Consider the following 18,181-nt stretch of genomic DNA (forward strand, 5'->3'; position numbering starts at 1 on the left):
AAAACAAGTTTATGAATGTCACTGTGTTGTCTAAACTGAAAATAATAACGATACAAAACTAATACTACCATAAATATTTAAGCAATTTGTTTGACATAAAACGTTCGACCTTTGTCGAAATTAAGCAAAAAATTTGTCTACCCAGTCCCTGAACAATATTTTATTTCATTCAATTCGTTTAAATAAAATATATTATTTCTGCATCCTACTCTCATCAACATCTATATTCTATACTAATCAAATGATTTCATCATTACTTACTCATTGAATTGCAATTGCAGTAGTGCAGGCGTCTCAATTAATTCAGTGGATGACATTTAATCAAACTATTTAGTTATTCATTTTCTGTAGTAACAATTATCATTACCCAGTGAAAGATTTTAATAATAAAAACAACTATAATGTTTAAAATTATTCCCGGGCTTATAAACTACACTACCGACTGTTTGCGCTCTCGACTACTGCTGACATCTTTGCCGAGTTTTGTACAGAATCAAACTAAATTATGTGTAAATATATACACACAGCGAGTGTGTCAGTGAATCAGCTGATCGACTTGTTTTACTGTATAGTAATCAGCTGATAATAATCATTATGGGAGACTTGACAAATGAAAATTCAAATATCCCTCCATGTAAATATGAATGTAAGTTATCTGAAACATAAATTGTTAATTAGTTGTAATTTTTACTAACCATCATTATTAATTTTTTATTCATACAATTAATCATGGTTGGTATTTAAATCAACACGTGGAAAAATTGGCGGGAAATTTACTACTCACCAATTTCATGTATAAAAAACAATTAATAATGTTTTATTTATTCCATTGCAGATTTGGATCATACGGCTGACGTCCAGTAAGTCTCAACTATTGTTTTTAGCATTTTTTTTTATCAACAATTATCATTTTGTAGGTTAAGCGCTAACTGTCAGACTAAAACTGATAAGAGATATTATTGATCAAATTAAACTTTTATAAATATATAATTATTTATTAACATTATTAACATTACCATTAAAATTTTTCAGACTTCACGCATGGGGTGAAACGTTGCAGGAGGCATTCGAGCAATGTGGGATGGCTATGTTTGGTTACATGACAGATCTTGAAACAGTTGAGATAAATCAATCATATGACATTACAGCACAAGCTGACGATTTACTGGGTTTGTTGTATCATTTCCTAGATGAATTATTATTCATGTTTTCCGCAGAGCCTTTTCTTATTGCCAAGGTATATATTTGCAACGATTTCTGTATATATAAAAAATACTTCTGATTAATTAAATTTATTTTCGCAGAAAGTTAAAATACTGGAATTCGACGAAGAAAACTTTAAAATAACTGCAAGGGCATTTGGTGAAGAGTTTCAACTGGGAAAGCATCCCCAGGGTACTGAAGTTAAAGCAATAACATATTCAGCAATGCAGATTCATACTCCTCCAAAAACAGAGCGACCTGAGGTCTTTGTAATTATTGATATTTAGTCATATAAAAATAATAATAAAAATAATAATATAATAATAGAAACAATATCACAATTACATTGGTCGACATCAGAAGTCTACATTGCTCAAATTTAATTATTGTAACTTCTAAATGATATGCGGCAAGAGGCATCAGGCATAGTTTTTTTTACAGCTCATCCTTTTTGTATTTTATAACCTGACTACTAAGGCTCGAGTTTTGTAAGGAGGGGTATACTTTAAATGTCCGAGGGGAAAGAAAAGAATTTCATGGCGAATGGAGGGAAAATAATACGACGCCTTATTTCTCAGAGCTGTTGGTTCCAAGATCCCTTTTGTAGTTGTGTGGGGTTCGAATAAATACGTTACGAAAAGAACACCGGGCCCCTTTTCCCACTCTGTCTTACCAGACCCAAATCAACCTCGTCGACATATATGACAGAGCCCTTATATATAATCCCCAATTATTTCCTAAATTTATTATTTACTTTTTTTTCATCAATATAAACAACAACGTCATCAACTCCTTAGAATTTTTGTAATCTATCAAAGTATTCACCTGATTGCCGATCCTAAAGCTCTATTGAAATATAATTCTCTTCTTTAAGTTTATTATAAAATTTGTTAATTTTTTTGCATAAATAATAATTATAAAAAAATCATTTGATAACATCCAAAATAATATATGTAAGAAATGTTTGAAAATTTTAAATAAAAATTTTTTTACAGAAATTTGATCAACTTTTATCGAATTTATTTGTTAAGTAGATCACTAAGAAATGTAATAAAATTAATAACAAAAATAATTAATGTAAATTATAATTTACAAAAAAATGGTTGAATAAATACGCTCCTGAGTGTTAAACATCTCTCCCCCTCCCGAAGGAACAAACGATAATCGTTTGCTCGCAGTTTCAACAGTGGTCTTCTCACCAACACCAAGTAAACGGGAATAAGCAACGACGGTTTTAAGTCTGCGTTAGTCACCCGTTTCAAAATCACTTATAAATAATTACTCTAAAAGTCAACAATTAAAACCATTAAATCATCAACCTGTTAATAATATTTTAAACAAATAACAGTCGTGTATTGAAGGTTAATAGTACCTACCAGTGGCTTCGTGACGCGACCTATTATAAAACGCAGAATGGCGTCAGATAGAATATTAAGTTTAATAATTTTTAAATAATCCATTTATTGGAGTATCAAATAACAGTGAGTGACGGACATTATAGTTGTTTGGTCACCAGTAAATATTTAAAACAAATAACAATTAAAAATCGGTTATAGATAAAACTTAATATTAAATATGTGATGGTGTAAGTAACTTATTACGTTGGTATCTTACATTGCGGGAAATATAGGCTGACATTTTGGCGCGCGTTTTTTAGTTTTACAGAGCCCAACAGATGGCAATACCCGGTACACGTACATCATTCACAAATATAACGACTGTCACGACGTATAAATGTATACCTACACATTTAAAGACTAGTATACTTTTAGAGGTATCTAGTTGTATTGTAAAACTGGCTTCTGTATTCTTTACACCCCGAGTATCCTAAAACATAAGTGGAAATCTTAAAGTAGTATTACCCTGTTTTCCTCTTTTTTTATAATTATTTTAATAATACAAAAATTGTTATTATTATAAAACAAATCAATTTCAGGAGCCGGTCTCACCTAAAAGTAAAATTTTTTATTCAACGAAGCATTAGAGTTAGTATTTAATTAATTATTAATTTATTTATTTATTTGTTAAAAGATTTTAATATGGAGACAAATTTGCGGTTAGCACAATGACCTGCTATAAAAGGTTATTTTAATGATATAACAGTGCCGGTCTCGGCTTGTTATCGTATAAATCGTACCTACGGACGGCGCTTGTACGAGAAAACGAGAATAGGAGTGCTCTTGTGTGTTTCCGTCGACACAGAAAATGGACACCGTAGCGCAGTAGAGAACTTATTTTAATAACTATAAAGAGAAAGAGGGTGAGATTATTTTTTTACTTTCATTATTAATTCAAGCAGTAGTATAAGTGATGGTCTTGTGTTAACACACCTTTATGTTCAAGTTTAATTTAATCAAACGTCATATCACATAACAATTACATTAAAAATATTTATAATTTGTATGCATCGAGCATATTTGATCTTTAATTTTAATTTTAAAATTTTATTATTGGTATGTTAAGTCAAAGACCGAAACAGTTTGATGGATATGGCTCTTATTACGAGACTTTAACACGCTGCTGTTGTGCCAACCAACGACGATACCCCCGGAAGAGTGTGTGTGGCTAAACGTCTCAAAATACTGCACGTCTTTGGTCAGGTAAGTTAGAAAATACCTGATAGTTTTATTGTGTTATTTATTTCCCGTTTTAAATTTATTATTATTGCCAATCTAAGCTAAATTTTTAGGAGAAATTTTTAGACCCCACCTTGTTAATGTCGAGGACATTCAAGCTTTCATTTGTTCTGGTATTTTTTTTTTTTTTTTTTTTTTTTTCATCTGAAATAGAAAAAAAATGTCTAGCGAAATTTTTTTTGCATATATTATTGAGAGTTAGAAGAAGAAAGAGAGAGAAAGAATGAAGCAAGAATTTATGGTGTTTGGTTGAGGATAGAAGCACGGCCAACGCGTGCGTTCATTCGTTTCTCATTGCGAACGAGGCGCTCTCCGAGACGATAGTTAACGAGTGGCCCTCTTGCTTTTCGAACGTAACCAATGTGAATACGAGTAGTATTCTGTAGTAGTATTCACATTTGTCGTTACTCTAAACTCTACTTAACCCACGGGAATCCACATACATTAGAACATGTACACGCATGTTGCTGATTTTGAGTTACAAGTTATTCAACATCCTTATCGTCGTCGTGGTCGTTGTCGATGAATACCGCGGATTATTCACGTTCGCCAGGTCTTTGCTGGTTTACTTTAAATGGCCATCAGCTCATGTGAGTACTTTGCTGATCATTATTTATGGATATGAATTGAAAACTTACATTACTTTATACCCTTTAACTTACACTCTTACTTTATTATTTACTTATTTATTACTTTTTTTTTAACTTTAACTTTTTTTATTGTACTTTTAATAGTAAGTCTGAGTAACACGTGAGCTCTCAATTGTTTCTACATAACATTTTATAATTAATTTATTGATATTAATCAATACTTATTAAATTGTTAGATTTGTGATTTATCATTTAGACATGAAATGTTAAAAGTTTACGTTAAATTTTTAATTTAAAAAATTAACAGTATTTAATTGTCTATCCTCAATATCACTTAAAATTATTAAACAGCTGATCGAGTAATACGATAAGATACATGACACTTAATCTTTAATCCTGCAATTCAGTGATACTTTATCTTTTTTTTTTCTTCATAATAAATTTTATAAAATCACAAAAGAAAAAATAATCATTAAAATAATAAAAAGAAAAAAGAAATTTTTCTACAGGACATGTTAGTGTGCACGCCCAGCATGGTGGCGTCCCGGCGTTGTCGAGCATGGGCACCCCACATTGACTTTTCCATGTTGAATACATTTTTTTTTCTTTTTTTTTTTTTTTATCCCAAGTAAATAATATTCTAACGAAAACTCAAAGCTCTCTAGTCCTGTAATTCAATCATCGAGTACAACCATTAAATTCCATGTGTCGTGCTCATCTGTAAACAGCTGTACTTGTTATAAACTTGAAAGTCTTTTTTAGTCTATCAGATTTAAGTTGCTAATTATATATTAAAAAATAATTATGCTAAAAGTTAATTAACATAAATAAACATTGATAAACAAAAGTTTAGATTAGGTAGTTGAAATAAATTCGCTTGGTGATTTAAAAAAAAAACATTTTGCTGACACGAATGTTATGATGGAGCCTGTTATCTACTGAAATTTTATTAAATGAATATTGTTTATTTAACAATTAGTTTTTTTTATAATTATCGTCGGGACGACTTCCGGCTGTTCTTAAGTCGAGATCGAGGCGCCATGCGATCGTCGCGCCGACATTCCATGTGTCCATCTGCCAAATTCATTCTCTCCATCTTCTATTTCGATAATCAGAAAAATGTTTTATGATAATTTATAGCTTTAAGTAGTTACTATAAATAATGATTATTAAACTTCATCCAAGCAATTTAAAATTGATTTTATGTAAATGATAAAATAATAATTGAAATGTGTTATTGTATGTCTTCAGATTCTAAATTATCAAGATGCCACGTGTAAGAAGACAAGTGATCCTGGAAGATCCTTCCAGGCCGGTTACACCTGACATGGCACAAACTAAATTAAGTGAGCTCTGTTTATTATCAATATCTATTATTTTATACATATTGTTTACAATTGTAACTAAATTAACGATTGGTAAACAGTAAAATCAGAATTTATCGATGGCAATTCTTTGGACGAACTTCAACCACAAAAAATAGCAGAGGAAACTCCTAGTCCCCATTTACAAGACCATCAGTATGGACAGACTCCTTGCTATCAAGTCACAAGAAGACCTACACAGCCTTTACCTCGACCTGAAGTAATAAATTAAAAAAAAAAAAAAAAAACTTTAAGAAAGTAAAAATTAATTCTTAAAGTTTTTAGTTTCAACATATTTGTTCTTTGTCTAATTATATGTGAATTATTTTCATTTTAGCAAATGTCAGTGCAAGCTGTAAAAAGAAGATTAAATTTGGAAGTAGCATCAACTGCATCCAGTCAATCAGCTTTCAAAGCTCCTCGAGTTAAAAGACGGAGATCAGGATCTAATTCATTCTCAAATCATACCCCCTCAAAAAGTACATATTCTTTTACAATTTATATACAAAATTCCCTTTCTGTATTTATCTTGTAACTACATTTTATTCTAATTTTTTTAATTGTCGAAATAGTAAAAATTTTTCGCTACTGTCAGTATCTAAAAATCATAATAGGACTGTAGTAAATCTACCGTCATTTAATCACATAATTTTTGTCGGTATGTTTTTTTTTTTTGTTTGTATAAAATTAGATGCTCGCAGTTACATGGTTAATCAGAAAGAACAATTCAATCATATTTTATAATTATAATAATAATAATGATGGTTATTAATTTAATGGTTAATATTTTCAATAGGTAAAAATTTGGAAAGAACAAGATATGACACGTCGTTAAGTTTACTAACTAAAAAATTTATAAATTTAGTGGAGAATAGTAATGACGGCGTAGTAGATTTAAATGTCGCATCCGAAAAATTAGGAGTACAAAAACGAAGAATATACGATATTACAAATGTATTAGAAGGTATAGGTATATTGGAGAAAAAAAGTAAAAATAATATTCAATGGAAGTAAGTTAATTTTGTTGTACAAGTACAAGTTTTTTTGTTTTTTATTTTATTCATATTTATATTTTATTTATTAAAAATATGAAAATCGAATTTTTTAGAGGTGGGCAGTTGCCGGGTGAGAGAAATAATATTCTTGAGCTAAGGCAAGAAGTGACTGATTTAGAAGCTAAGGAAAATGCTTTAGATCGTTTAATCCTCGGTGCTGAAGAAAGTTTAAGAGAACTGTGTGCTGATAGACGATACGCTTACGTTACTTATCACGACTTACGCTCAGTGCCGGCATATCGCGATCAAGCAATAATGGCAGTAAAAGCACCACCGGAAGCTACACTACACGTACCACAACCCACAAGTAATTGTGGGCAACCCAAAGTAAATATTTCTCTCTTTCGTTTTAAATTACTAATGTTGTAAGCTATTTATTTATTTATTTATTTTTTTTTTTTTAATATATTTTCTATTTTTTATTTTAGCTACAAATTCACATGAGGTCGTCACATGGTGAAATCGAAGTATTCTTATGTCCTGATGATTCCACAGTGAAAAATCAAACCACAACGACATCATCACAATTACAACAATCTACATCAGTTTTATCGAAGTCTAAAAATCCATCTCAATTACCATCTGAACTTTTGGTTACCCAAGAACAACAAACACATCGGATAGAACCTCGAATGAAAATTAAAACAGAGTATCCGTGTGCAATAAAACGTGAAATTGAAACGATTTCAGCAGCATCGGGTATGAGAGATGCTATGTTGGGTGAGACTGATGATTTTGAACCCATGGGTGGTGGAAAATATCAACTACAAACGGAAGATCAAATGTCGTCAGGTAAACTTGATTTACTTGCATTAATAAAACTAATTGATTAATTATTCCAAATAGTTTGTAATTTATTTACAGAACGCTCACTGTATCATTTACCTTGTGGAGCTCTGTCTGTGACTTGTGTAGTTTTATAATAAATCACATCACAGGCAGAGTTCTAGTTAGGTGATTGTTCTAATCATCTTAATAAAAAAAATGTATTTATTTTTTAAACTGCAATTTTTTGTATATTAATTTATTTTTCACTATCAACATGCATTAATTTTAAGAATAAACAATTTTTTTTATTTTTTTAGATATGAGTATTCTTGATTTCGGAGAATCGCTTATGTCGTTGGAGCCGCCGCTTTCCGAAAACGATTATTCATTTTCATTAGCTTCTGGCGAAGGTCTGTCCGATCTCTTCGACTTTCCTTTTTAGAACAATTATTTACTGGACAACTGATTACTTTTTGAGCAGAAATTTATTTTTATGTATCTTTCATTAAACTCTAAACTGTGAGTTCGTTTCCCTTGTTAGTTGAGTATCTGATTACAGTCCAATATAAATGCATGTAGTAAACAAAAGGAATGAAAATTATATTATTCTACTCAAGTACAACAAGAGAATATTGTGGATACCAGTGATCAAATTATAAATCTCGCTTTCAACTTTCAATTGTACGCAGTCATCATCAATTGATTAGTAAATAGTAAATTATGCAATATACAGTTAATTTTATTTATTAATATGTTATAATATTTAATATTAAAATTATAATGTACAGATAACATATCACATATTTAACTCAATGCACTTGGAAAATAACAAATAATATATATTGATTACGTGATGTAATAAACTACAATACTTACACATGCAAGTTATCTTTTATATGTAAATGGTGAACATATATGCAAAGAGAATCCGTAAAAGTTATTTTTTGGCAGCATATTTGAGTTTATTATTTTGATGTGGTTTGTTAAAATAATTACTGATCAATAAATTATAATAATTTAATTTGAAAGAAGAGAGCGAGTAGAGGAAGTTTGTTTTGTATAATATTAGGAATTTATTAATTCGTGCAATGACTTTCATTTATTTGTAAAAATTTTGATCAATGTACGTATCAAAGTGGGAGCGAACTCAAGTCATGTGAATCAGAGAATGACAAAACCACATTAAAAAAAATATATATATGTATACATATACCTTGAATTTATGATTTTAAATCTTATATTATAATTTTCTATAATAAAAATATGGAAAAAAAAGATGTAATATTTGTTTAAAAAGATAGTTAAGTCAGAATATAAATGTCATTCTGTAAAAGGGGTTTTCGAAGAAATAATCACTTACAAGTGGCCAAATATAATATCAAATTAAAAAATTTTAGTTTTTAAACATATTTCCTCTTCGCAAGCTCCTTGAGGATGTACTCTAATTATCTTTACATCTTTAGTGTACGTCCAAAGCCATAGTGCCTGTATCAGTGAAGACACTTTTTGCACTTGTAAATATTAAACATATATAAGAGAGTACGTAAGTGAAAAAGAGGATGAAGAAACGATTTTTTAAAGCAAATAAAAAATTTTAAAAATATAAAAACATTGATATAAAGTAAAAAAATGCGAAATTGACTTCGATTATAGTCATTAAATTTGCAATGGTTTTTTTTTTTGTTTTTTAATTATATATCATCAGTTTCTCTAATCAAGAGAATATTAATTTATATATAAGTGTATATATGTTTGCACTTATTATCTGATGTCGTGTGTAAGGGTGCAGTGAAAAAGAGAAACAGAGAGCGAGCGAGAAAGAGAGAGAGAAAGATTTTCATTCATCTCACATTTGTACAGAACAAAAAAATGTTATTAACAATCGTGAATGGTATTTTTTATCAAAAAGATTTTAAATACTTCGCAATAATTCACGGTTTTTACATCTTTTTTCATTAAAATTGTTATATATAAATAATTAATGTTCATAGTGAAATATTCGCATTGCATTACATTATTATTTGTCTTTAACACATATAGTTGTGTGTGATTCATTTCCTTAATTAGTAATGTTAAATTAAATGATTATTTAACTGAGAAAAAATAAACATTTTTTTGTTTTATTTTTTTTTTATTTAGATAATTCTTGTTAAAAATATATGTATAATTTTTTTTTACTCGAATATAAAAATGCAATTTAATCGTATAAATTAATGAAGATAGATGTTTTTCAATGAAATATTATCTCTAGAAGGTAATCATTTTTTTTTTATCGTCACAAGTTGTGTTTCAACAGTCAAAAGATTTTTAATTTTTTCATCGTCACTAAATTTCATAAAGAATCTTTTTTATCGTAAAATTAAAACAAAAAAAAAAAAGAAATAATATAAAATAAAAAAAAAACCACTACTATTTTAAACGGTAGTATTAATTTTATAGTTAGATTTATATTCGATAGACTGTTGAGATTACATTGTGCAATGTAACAAGTGAGAGGAGGTAGATTTTAAACTTAAGAGAACACAAATTGAATTACAATTCCTATTTAATTAATAAATAAAAAATAAAATTAATGTGTATAATTCAATACAGATAAGTATAATTTCTATAAAATCCTTGTAGAAATATTTCAATAAAATTGACAAATCCACCAAGAGAGAAGAAAATAAGGAAATATATTAATGTGTAATAATTTAAATTATATATATATAACAAACCTACTATTGAAATTTATCAAATTCATTTTAATCAGTATTTAATTTATTTTCTTAAAATTAATTTTTGATAAAACTAAAAAAGAAATGATTTGAAAAAATATTTTTAACTTAGTTTTCTAGATTTTATATATTCTCTTAAAATAAATTATTCTACTTGGATTAAGTGTTTTTTTAAACTTATTATTTTTAGCTAGCAACTCATCAAGGTCAGTATATAGTAGATTACCCACAATAAACTATTAAAGAGCAGTCAAAACAATTTTAACAAATTTACAACTTTTAAATAGTTACAATTTTTGGCGCGTTAAACATTCAAATACAAACGTAACAACCGATTGGTTGTAAAATAAACGAGTGAGATAAAAAGCATGGCATTTTCGCGCATACGCAGTGAACGATGAAAGATGTCGGCACGCCGTTTCTAGCCAAGAAAAAGTGTAAGGCATTTGACAGTCATCAAAATCGCGTTGCATCTAAGCACGTGAAAATCGGGAATGCCACTGGACGCGTGTTATTTATTCGTGTCCTTTTGTAAATATATGTGAATAGTGTATTTAATAAATTATTAATATAGTTACTAACAACTTGAAAATAAACGTAGTGATTGAGAAGACATTTGTGTTGGCGTTGTGAATCCAACCGTTGTTTTGGCAGTGGCTAAAAGATCAGACAAGTCAGAAAATATTGTAAATAAATCAAAAAGTAATTATGTAAAAAAATTTCATCCAAACAAGAAAGTAATTGTAAATTGTAAATTTCTCTTTTTTTTTTTTTTTTCTTTTCTTAATATCTGACGTTTTCAGAATAGCTAAAACTAGAATTACTACTGACTCCCTCTTTGACAAAATTCCCAAGTTGAAGCTGTGTGCGGAAATCACGAAATCAGCAAACCTATCAACTTCAAAAAAAAAAAAAAGAACGCCAATCTTTTATGCTATAAAAATCATACGAGTATACCATCATTATTACCTCATCAATCAGGATAATTATTTTACAAATAATATAAATCTTAGAAATTTTCCGTACCTATTTAATAAGTAATGAATTCGTGACAGTTGAAAAAAAAAATTTATCACCAGCAAGTGGGCCGTCATTGTGAACCGGTAGATACATATACATATAAATATACTCGACCCTTTGTGTTACACCTCGTTTTATTTGTATACGTGTTGTCAAAAATCCGACGGTGTGCGCCCTTGTATTTAGCTTCCATTACTCTTACTTGGTCTGTTATTTGATCGAAAAAGTCAGTGAAATTCAATTGAATAATAGTTTTTCAAAAGACGAGTAAATAGTTAAGAAAAAAAATAAAAAGAGAGAGAGAGAGAAAGAGAGAAGAAACAGAAATATAGTGGCTAAGTAAACATATTTAACAGAATATAATAATTAACATGATCTAGACGTAGTAATAATAATAATAATAAATATTTGGACGCCGGTTTAAGTATCATCGGGATAACCTTCACCGCGAGTTTCTCGCATCATTATTCTGTCTTTTATCTCCGCTCTTTCTTTTATCGTCTTTCATTTTTTTTATCTGTGTCTCCATTCTCTTTCTCTTGTCTTCAGCATTAAAACGTCCGCGTCTACCATTTAAACAACATAGTGAGTAAAAGATACGTTACTTAGTGCTCAACAGAATGAAGTGGCCTGGTACTGTAACTGGTGGTAGCAACGAACCGGCACCCTCCATGCAGCTGCATCATCCTTCTGCAAATGGACACATGCCTTCTGTATGTTGATTACTTTTAATTACCACTGTGTTAAGTTATGATTCTAAAAATACCAAAAATCATGCAATTTTTATGTTTTTCTTTTATTACAGTAATTTAATTAGGTATTGTTAAAGAAATTTATTTTTAAAAATGCAAATCCAAATTTTTAAATATTTTTTTTTTTTTTTTTTTTTTTTTTTTTTTTTTAAGATTATATGTTTACTTTAGAAATTGTTGATTATTTAGTATTTCTAATATCATATAAATTTTATTTTTTGCAATTGCATCTTTAATTATTGATGTGATCAAATGGTTTCGTATTTTTACATAAGTTACTGACGTAATTGGCGTAGTTATTATTTATTGGTATTGAAATTGTTTATTTTGTTGTTGAATAATAGTTGATGTTAATTCAGGATATTGATCAATGTGCACAAATAATGGCAAGTGGAGATGCTATGAGACTCCAAGCTGGACAAACCAACCAGATGAGTGTTAATAGAACCCAAGATGACGCTATGGTTGGTTATGTTTTGCAAAGACCTACAGAACCTGATTATAATGCTCAAGCTACTACGTTTCAAAGTAAACAAGCACCACGAGCTTGGGCACTTGCTGATGATGCTATTATAGACAACGTATGTATAAATTAGTTATTTATTTAATTAATTTGTTGGTTGGTAAATGATTAATTTTTATCCATTGGCATTTAATTCAATCTATAATTACTTTAACGTATATTAAATTATAATAAGAGAAAAATATTGAAAATGCTATTGATCTCGATAATTATTTTTAGCAAACATGAATTGAGAAATATATTCAACAATTTTTTGGATTACTTAGTTATAGACACTTGATTGGTAGATTCTAAATTGAAAATATTCATATTAAGTATGTAGTGCATCGTCTGATCAGAAAAAATTTTCTATGTAATTTTAAGTAAATCATTTTCGAACTGTATTTCATTATGAATTAGCTTTTATTATTGACAATTGTTAGATAAACAAATTTACGAATTTTTAATATTAAAATATTGTAATAAATATTTTTAAAAGTTATCAAAGACATTAGTAACAAAAATAATTATCAGTACTTTTTTGGTGTTTATTTTGTATATCTACGTTTCAAACATAACTTTTTTCCCTAACTATTGTGGTTTCAATAATTCGTTTTTTTTTTTTTTTTTTTTTTTTTTAATTTCTAAACTAATTAATTTAACCATTTACTCTAAATAATTTTCAATTTACAAGTTTACAGATTGTATTTTCAAATTTTCGATCGTAAAGCACTCTCTGATGCTTCGGATCATGAGTCGTGCAAATAGAAAAAAACAAGTACTAATAAATAAAAGTAAAATTTTATAATAATATAATTTTTAATAATTTACTATTTTTTCCGAAGATCGGTGTTTTTACTAAATAAAGAGTTCTATATTTCAAAGCCATTATCCCCGATCCAAATTGATGTTAGACTAATTTTTAAATTTTACATTAAATTTTTATTTATTAAATTCTTTAAATTTAAATTTTTACTTGTTATTTATTTTCACCACATTATTGTCGGTATGAGCACTCATACCATCCTTGGGTGAATATATCTAACAATTAAAAATCTTTATTTTAATTTAAGATTAAGCAAAGATGTTATATTCTTTACTCTATAATTTTTAATAATAATATTGTGAATTTAATGGTTTTTAATAGATGATATTTATTACATAAGTAATAAAATTTATTAAAATATATTAGTTGTATTAAATATTTGTTTAAAATAATCTTTTTTATATTTATCAAATTATTGACTTTTTTTACAACCAATAAGTTCAGATAACAATGAAAAAAATTCATTTTCATGTTACAATTTAACTCCTAATTAATAACAAAAAAATTAAATTAGTAATGTTAAATATTTTTTTTCGACTTGAAAGCTTGTAAAAATAATTATTCATAAATTAATAAAATAGTTGAATACAAATGCTTATAATTATAGATTTTAATAATATCTATATTATATTTACAGAACCATGAAAAATGGAAGTATCCGATGACAAAACTAAGTGTGCCACAGCAAAGTCAACCACAGCAACTAGGTCTCCAAACAATGAATAATGTTCATTTACCATATGAATTACATCCAATGCAACTTAAAGTAAATATATAGTTACATAAACCTAGTAATAAATTTGATTTTGGTTATTTAATTACTTTTAAATAAACTATTCAGAGCGCAGCGCCTGGAACAGAGCACCTGGTTTATCTAAACAATCAAATGACAACACAACAACAAGTCGCATTATTTCATCATCAACAGCAGCAGCAGCAGCAGCAACAACAGCAACAACAACAACAACAACAACAACAACAACAGCAGCAACAGCAATTCAGAAATGGCCAGGTAAATCTAAATTAATTATGTAATTGCCTCATCATTTATTTATAACATAAATTTAATACATATGCTTGGGCTACTAGTTGCCAAAAAATTTTTATTTTCTCAAACGAATTCACTGAAAAAAAATTATTGAAGCTTATGCGGTAACTGCAGTGAAATTCTATCGAAACAAATCGCGCCCACATCAGTCGTGCGCAAAACTTGCATTAAAGCGTTGTATCACCTAATGTGAGTGAATGTATTCATACTAAAGATCTTGTAAGTCTGGTATTCAAACATATAAAAGTAAGAGAAGTAAGGTTTAAATTATGAGAAAAATTGTGTCAAGGTCAGGAAAATAAAAGTCAAATTAATTTTGAAAAAATAACCCTTTGACTTGTAGGTAAAATAATAATTGATATCTAATTTTAATTCAAATTGTAATTTCATTTCTTTAAATGACTTTTACAAATAAAAAAAAAAAAAAAAAAAAAAAAAAAAATAAAAAAAAATGAATGTAAATAAATAATTAAATGCAGTCAAAATTATAAAAATATTAATTTGACTGATAGAATTATCGAGTAGCGCAATCTATATGTTGATAAGAAAAATAATTTTCTTATAGCACGTGTACGCGTCATTTCACCGGCTATGACGGTTTTACATTAATAATTATATACAAATATATGATTCGCATAATTGTATCTATCAGTTTATAATTTCTTCAAGCTACGTACGCGCGTATCGTTTATAAATTATTTATATCGATTGAACCAAGGGATAAAATATAATAACAAGTGTTGAATAATAACAGTGACATTGATAAAATTAGATATTTTTGGGATATTTGGAATAAAATATGCATAAAGCAGTAAAAATAAACAACAAAACAAAAAAAAAGTTGAAAATAAATATGATATAGAGAGGGGATAAGAGTGTTAGTAACAACGTCCGCGAGGCGACGCCAGCGTCACCGCGTCGTTCTTTGTTTCGTTTGACGGGTAGTCTGAATCCAGCAGGCCGGCTAACGTGAAATAATATTTTTCACAAACGTCCACGGGACGTTCTTGTTGAGCGTTTGAGGAGCTGCGGCACGGAAAATTAATAAACACCGCGTCGCGATGACTAAATGGACTACCATCATAAGTGGGTGAATGTGATTTGAACGTGATATTTAGTAAATTGTTTGTGATTGTAAATAGCGTGGTGAGAAGGCGAAAAACGGCAATAGGTGTGTGGGTGAGAGAGCACACTCGATTAGACAAAGAAGGATAAACTTTAGGTCTGGGAACGAGTAGGAAAGCTCTAGCGGTTGTCAGTCAAGAAAGTAAAAGGTATCTGAAGAATATCTTGACAAAAACATTAACAACAAAAAAAAACAGCGTCATTGTTTAAAATAAAAAACAAACAAAATCACTTAAATTTTTAGTGCTTATTTAAATTTAGTGTTTCTCCGTATACATAGATTTGTATAAATATTTTACATGTATTTTCATGTATACAAAAGTGTATGTGCAATATAATAGATGAAATTTGACTAAGCCTACTGTTGATTTTCGGACATTAATAGCCAAAGAGTCAGTTGTTGTAAATTGCTGTCAAAAGCGTAACGATAAGAGGTGGAGGAAAAAGGGAAAAGGAGAGGCTGCAATTCTACGTTTGTTCCAGAAGTAGCGGGAGTTCAGGGCCGAAATTAACGCTGTTAGCGCCCCTCATTTATAAATAATATTATTTTATTTATATCGTTGAGATAAAAATAGTACTACTTTGTGAGTTTTTATTTAACCTGTGTGATTGTGACAATTACCGTGACGATTAATTTGGAGACGGTGGAGAGTTTCGGTGTTGGATATAGCCCAGGTGACAATATTGACGACTGGATGAAACCACCGGGGGATCTATTTCTTTACTGCGACATGAAAGACCTGGGTGCCGATATGGTAGTTTTATTTATTATTTCTTAAAATAAATTATTTTTTTTTTAAAATCTTACTTAATTATCAAGATTATTATCATATTTATTTTCAATAGCACACGTATTAGTATTTCGTTTATTTACTTTAATGACTATTTTTAGTTAAATCACGTGTTAATAACGTTTTAAGACGTTTCATTTGTGGATTAATATATAATACATAAATTTATATATAAATCTACAATTAAATATATATATACACATAGTTTTTATCACCCGCCCTTTCTCATACACTCATATACCTATACATATTTATATATATCGAAGATTTTAGCAGTGTGGGGAGAAAAGGATATCGCGTCGATGCCGCAACCTTCCAACGCACGTTCGAACTCGCTTTCGTTCGTGTTCATTCGTGCTTCTCGTGTATATTATAATATATCCGACATTTATAAACGTACGCGTCTGCAAGACTTTTTCGATATTTATTTTATTATTATTATTATTACAATATTTTTTATATGATACCTGCCATTTATAATCACATCGAACGTGCTTATAAAACACCGTATAAATTTATTTTTATATTAAATACAAATTATAAATCTATATAATCTATATAAGTTTATTCAGGACAGAAAAAATCGATTTAATTTATTGTTATTTATTATTGAGTCATTTCTATTCTATTTATTTCATAATTATTGTATTACATAAACTAGATGAACATATTAACTTCCTTAATAAATTATAAAACTTGTAAATTAAAATTATTCATATCAGATACAGATTTTATTTGTTATGAAATTACTTCCATTATGTTTTTAAATAATTACTTTCTAATGATCACTGAAACCATTTCGGTTATAAGTAATGGATATGTATTATGCAATTGGCATTGATCATCACATCAAGTTAAGTTTTCAAAAGATCATCCATTTTGATTATTCTAAAATTAAATTGTCAGTTCAAGTATTCTTTTAAATTTTGTTTCGATTAGATTAACATCCAAATTTGATTATAATTTTCTTGTCTATAACGCCACTGACTAAAATTTATCTTTTATATAATATTTTCTTCATCAAATATCTCATTCTCTCATTTTATAATTAAAAAATTTAATTATGATAAATATCAAAATATCAATTCTCATTAAATGATTTTTTTTTCTAATTTAAAATTAAGTTTTTTTCAATTTTTGAAATCGTAGGTTAGAAAATTATTATTGTTTACGTTTAACAAAAATTCTAGATAATTGAATAATGAAAAATAAAAAAATGACAGGATAGTTAATTATAAAATCAAGTCACTTAACAAAATTACGAATGAAACAAATTGTAAGATGAAATATTTTGATAATTTATTACAATTCCTCGAGAATTTAATAATAATTTGTACACAGAAAAACGATTAAGTTCATTTACAAATTAATTAATCAATTAATATGCACGCACCTGAATTGTAAATAGCTTAAATTTTACTTTATAAAGTTCGAAATTATTGAATAAAAATATCGTCATTAGCAATCTATCAAAACGTTGATAATTTTATTACACAGTATTTCTATTTTAATATAAACAATGATAACTTATACAATTATTTTACCTCTGTTAATGAAATGTATTGAAGCAGAATGAAATTGCAATTTGACAAGGAAATAATTGGGTGACTAAAGCAAATAATTACTATTGAAAAGCTTCAATTAATTATACAGGTAAAATGAAGAGATTTTATGAAACGTTATCAACATATGATTCACATGGCAATGTATGATGCCGAGTAAGAATATATCGATCAGAATGAGTCATTTGACATCTTTCCTTGTGACTCGAGGCCTGACCTTAC

The 18,181-nt window shown here is 28.3% G+C and overlaps 3 protein-coding genes across 8 annotated transcripts in view; all 3 read left to right on the top strand.

The window, feature by feature from the left end:
* Positions 1-423: 423 nt before the first annotated feature.
* On the top strand, positions 424-2,002 carry LOC123268139 (protein archease-like). The gene is made up of 4 exons (XM_044733011.1): positions 424-646; positions 836-860; positions 1,033-1,237; positions 1,305-2,002. Exons 1-4 carry the CDS (start codon positions 595-597, stop codon positions 1,488-1,490), a joined length of 468 nt encoding a protein of 155 aa, XP_044588946.1. The 5' UTR covers positions 424-594; the 3' UTR covers positions 1,491-2,002.
* Positions 2,003-2,369: 367 nt separating this feature from the next.
* LOC123268019 (transcription factor E2F2) lies at positions 2,370-10,203 on the top strand. Of its 2 annotated transcripts, XM_044732901.1 has the most exons (10): positions 2,370-3,158; positions 3,235-3,463; positions 3,667-3,803; positions 5,681-5,775; positions 5,856-6,013; positions 6,131-6,272; positions 6,590-6,803; positions 6,902-7,175; positions 7,277-7,640; positions 7,934-10,203. In XM_044732901.1, exons 4-10 carry the CDS (start codon positions 5,697-5,699, stop codon positions 8,056-8,058), a joined length of 1,356 nt encoding a protein of 451 aa, XP_044588836.1. In that variant the 5' UTR covers positions 2,370-3,158; positions 3,235-3,463; positions 3,667-3,803; positions 5,681-5,696; the 3' UTR covers positions 8,059-10,203. The 2 variants fall into 2 exon arrangements, with proteins under 2 accessions (XP_044588836.1, XP_044588843.1); XM_044732908.1 differs by lacking the exons at positions 2,370-3,158; positions 3,235-3,463; positions 3,667-3,803 and adding an exon at positions 4,135-4,429.
* Positions 10,204-10,718: 515 nt separating this feature from the next.
* LOC123275259 (pumilio homolog 2-like) overlaps positions 10,719-18,181 on the top strand; it is a 59,636-nt gene continuing 52,173 nt past the window's right edge. For 2 of the 5 annotated variants that reach the window (XM_044743251.1, XM_044743255.1), the window contains exons 1-5: positions 10,719-11,035; positions 11,963-12,066; positions 12,465-12,686; positions 14,071-14,199; positions 14,275-14,445. In XM_044743251.1, the coding sequence (XP_044599186.1) occupies position 11,035; positions 11,963-12,066; positions 12,465-12,686; positions 14,071-14,199; positions 14,275-14,445 (627 nt within the window). In that variant the 5' untranslated portion in view covers positions 10,719-11,034. Of the gene's footprint in view, positions 11,036-11,902; positions 12,067-12,464; positions 12,687-14,070; positions 14,200-14,274; positions 14,446-18,181 lie in introns of all 5 variants that reach the window. The other 3 variants (XM_044743252.1, XM_044743253.1, XM_044743254.1) reach the window with 3 other exon arrangements.

The sequence above is a fragment of the Cotesia glomerata genome, linkage group LG1 (assembly GCF_020080835.1).
Source record: "Cotesia glomerata isolate CgM1 linkage group LG1, MPM_Cglom_v2.3, whole genome shotgun sequence".
Lineage (NCBI taxonomy): Eukaryota > Metazoa > Arthropoda > Insecta > Hymenoptera > Braconidae > Cotesia > Cotesia glomerata.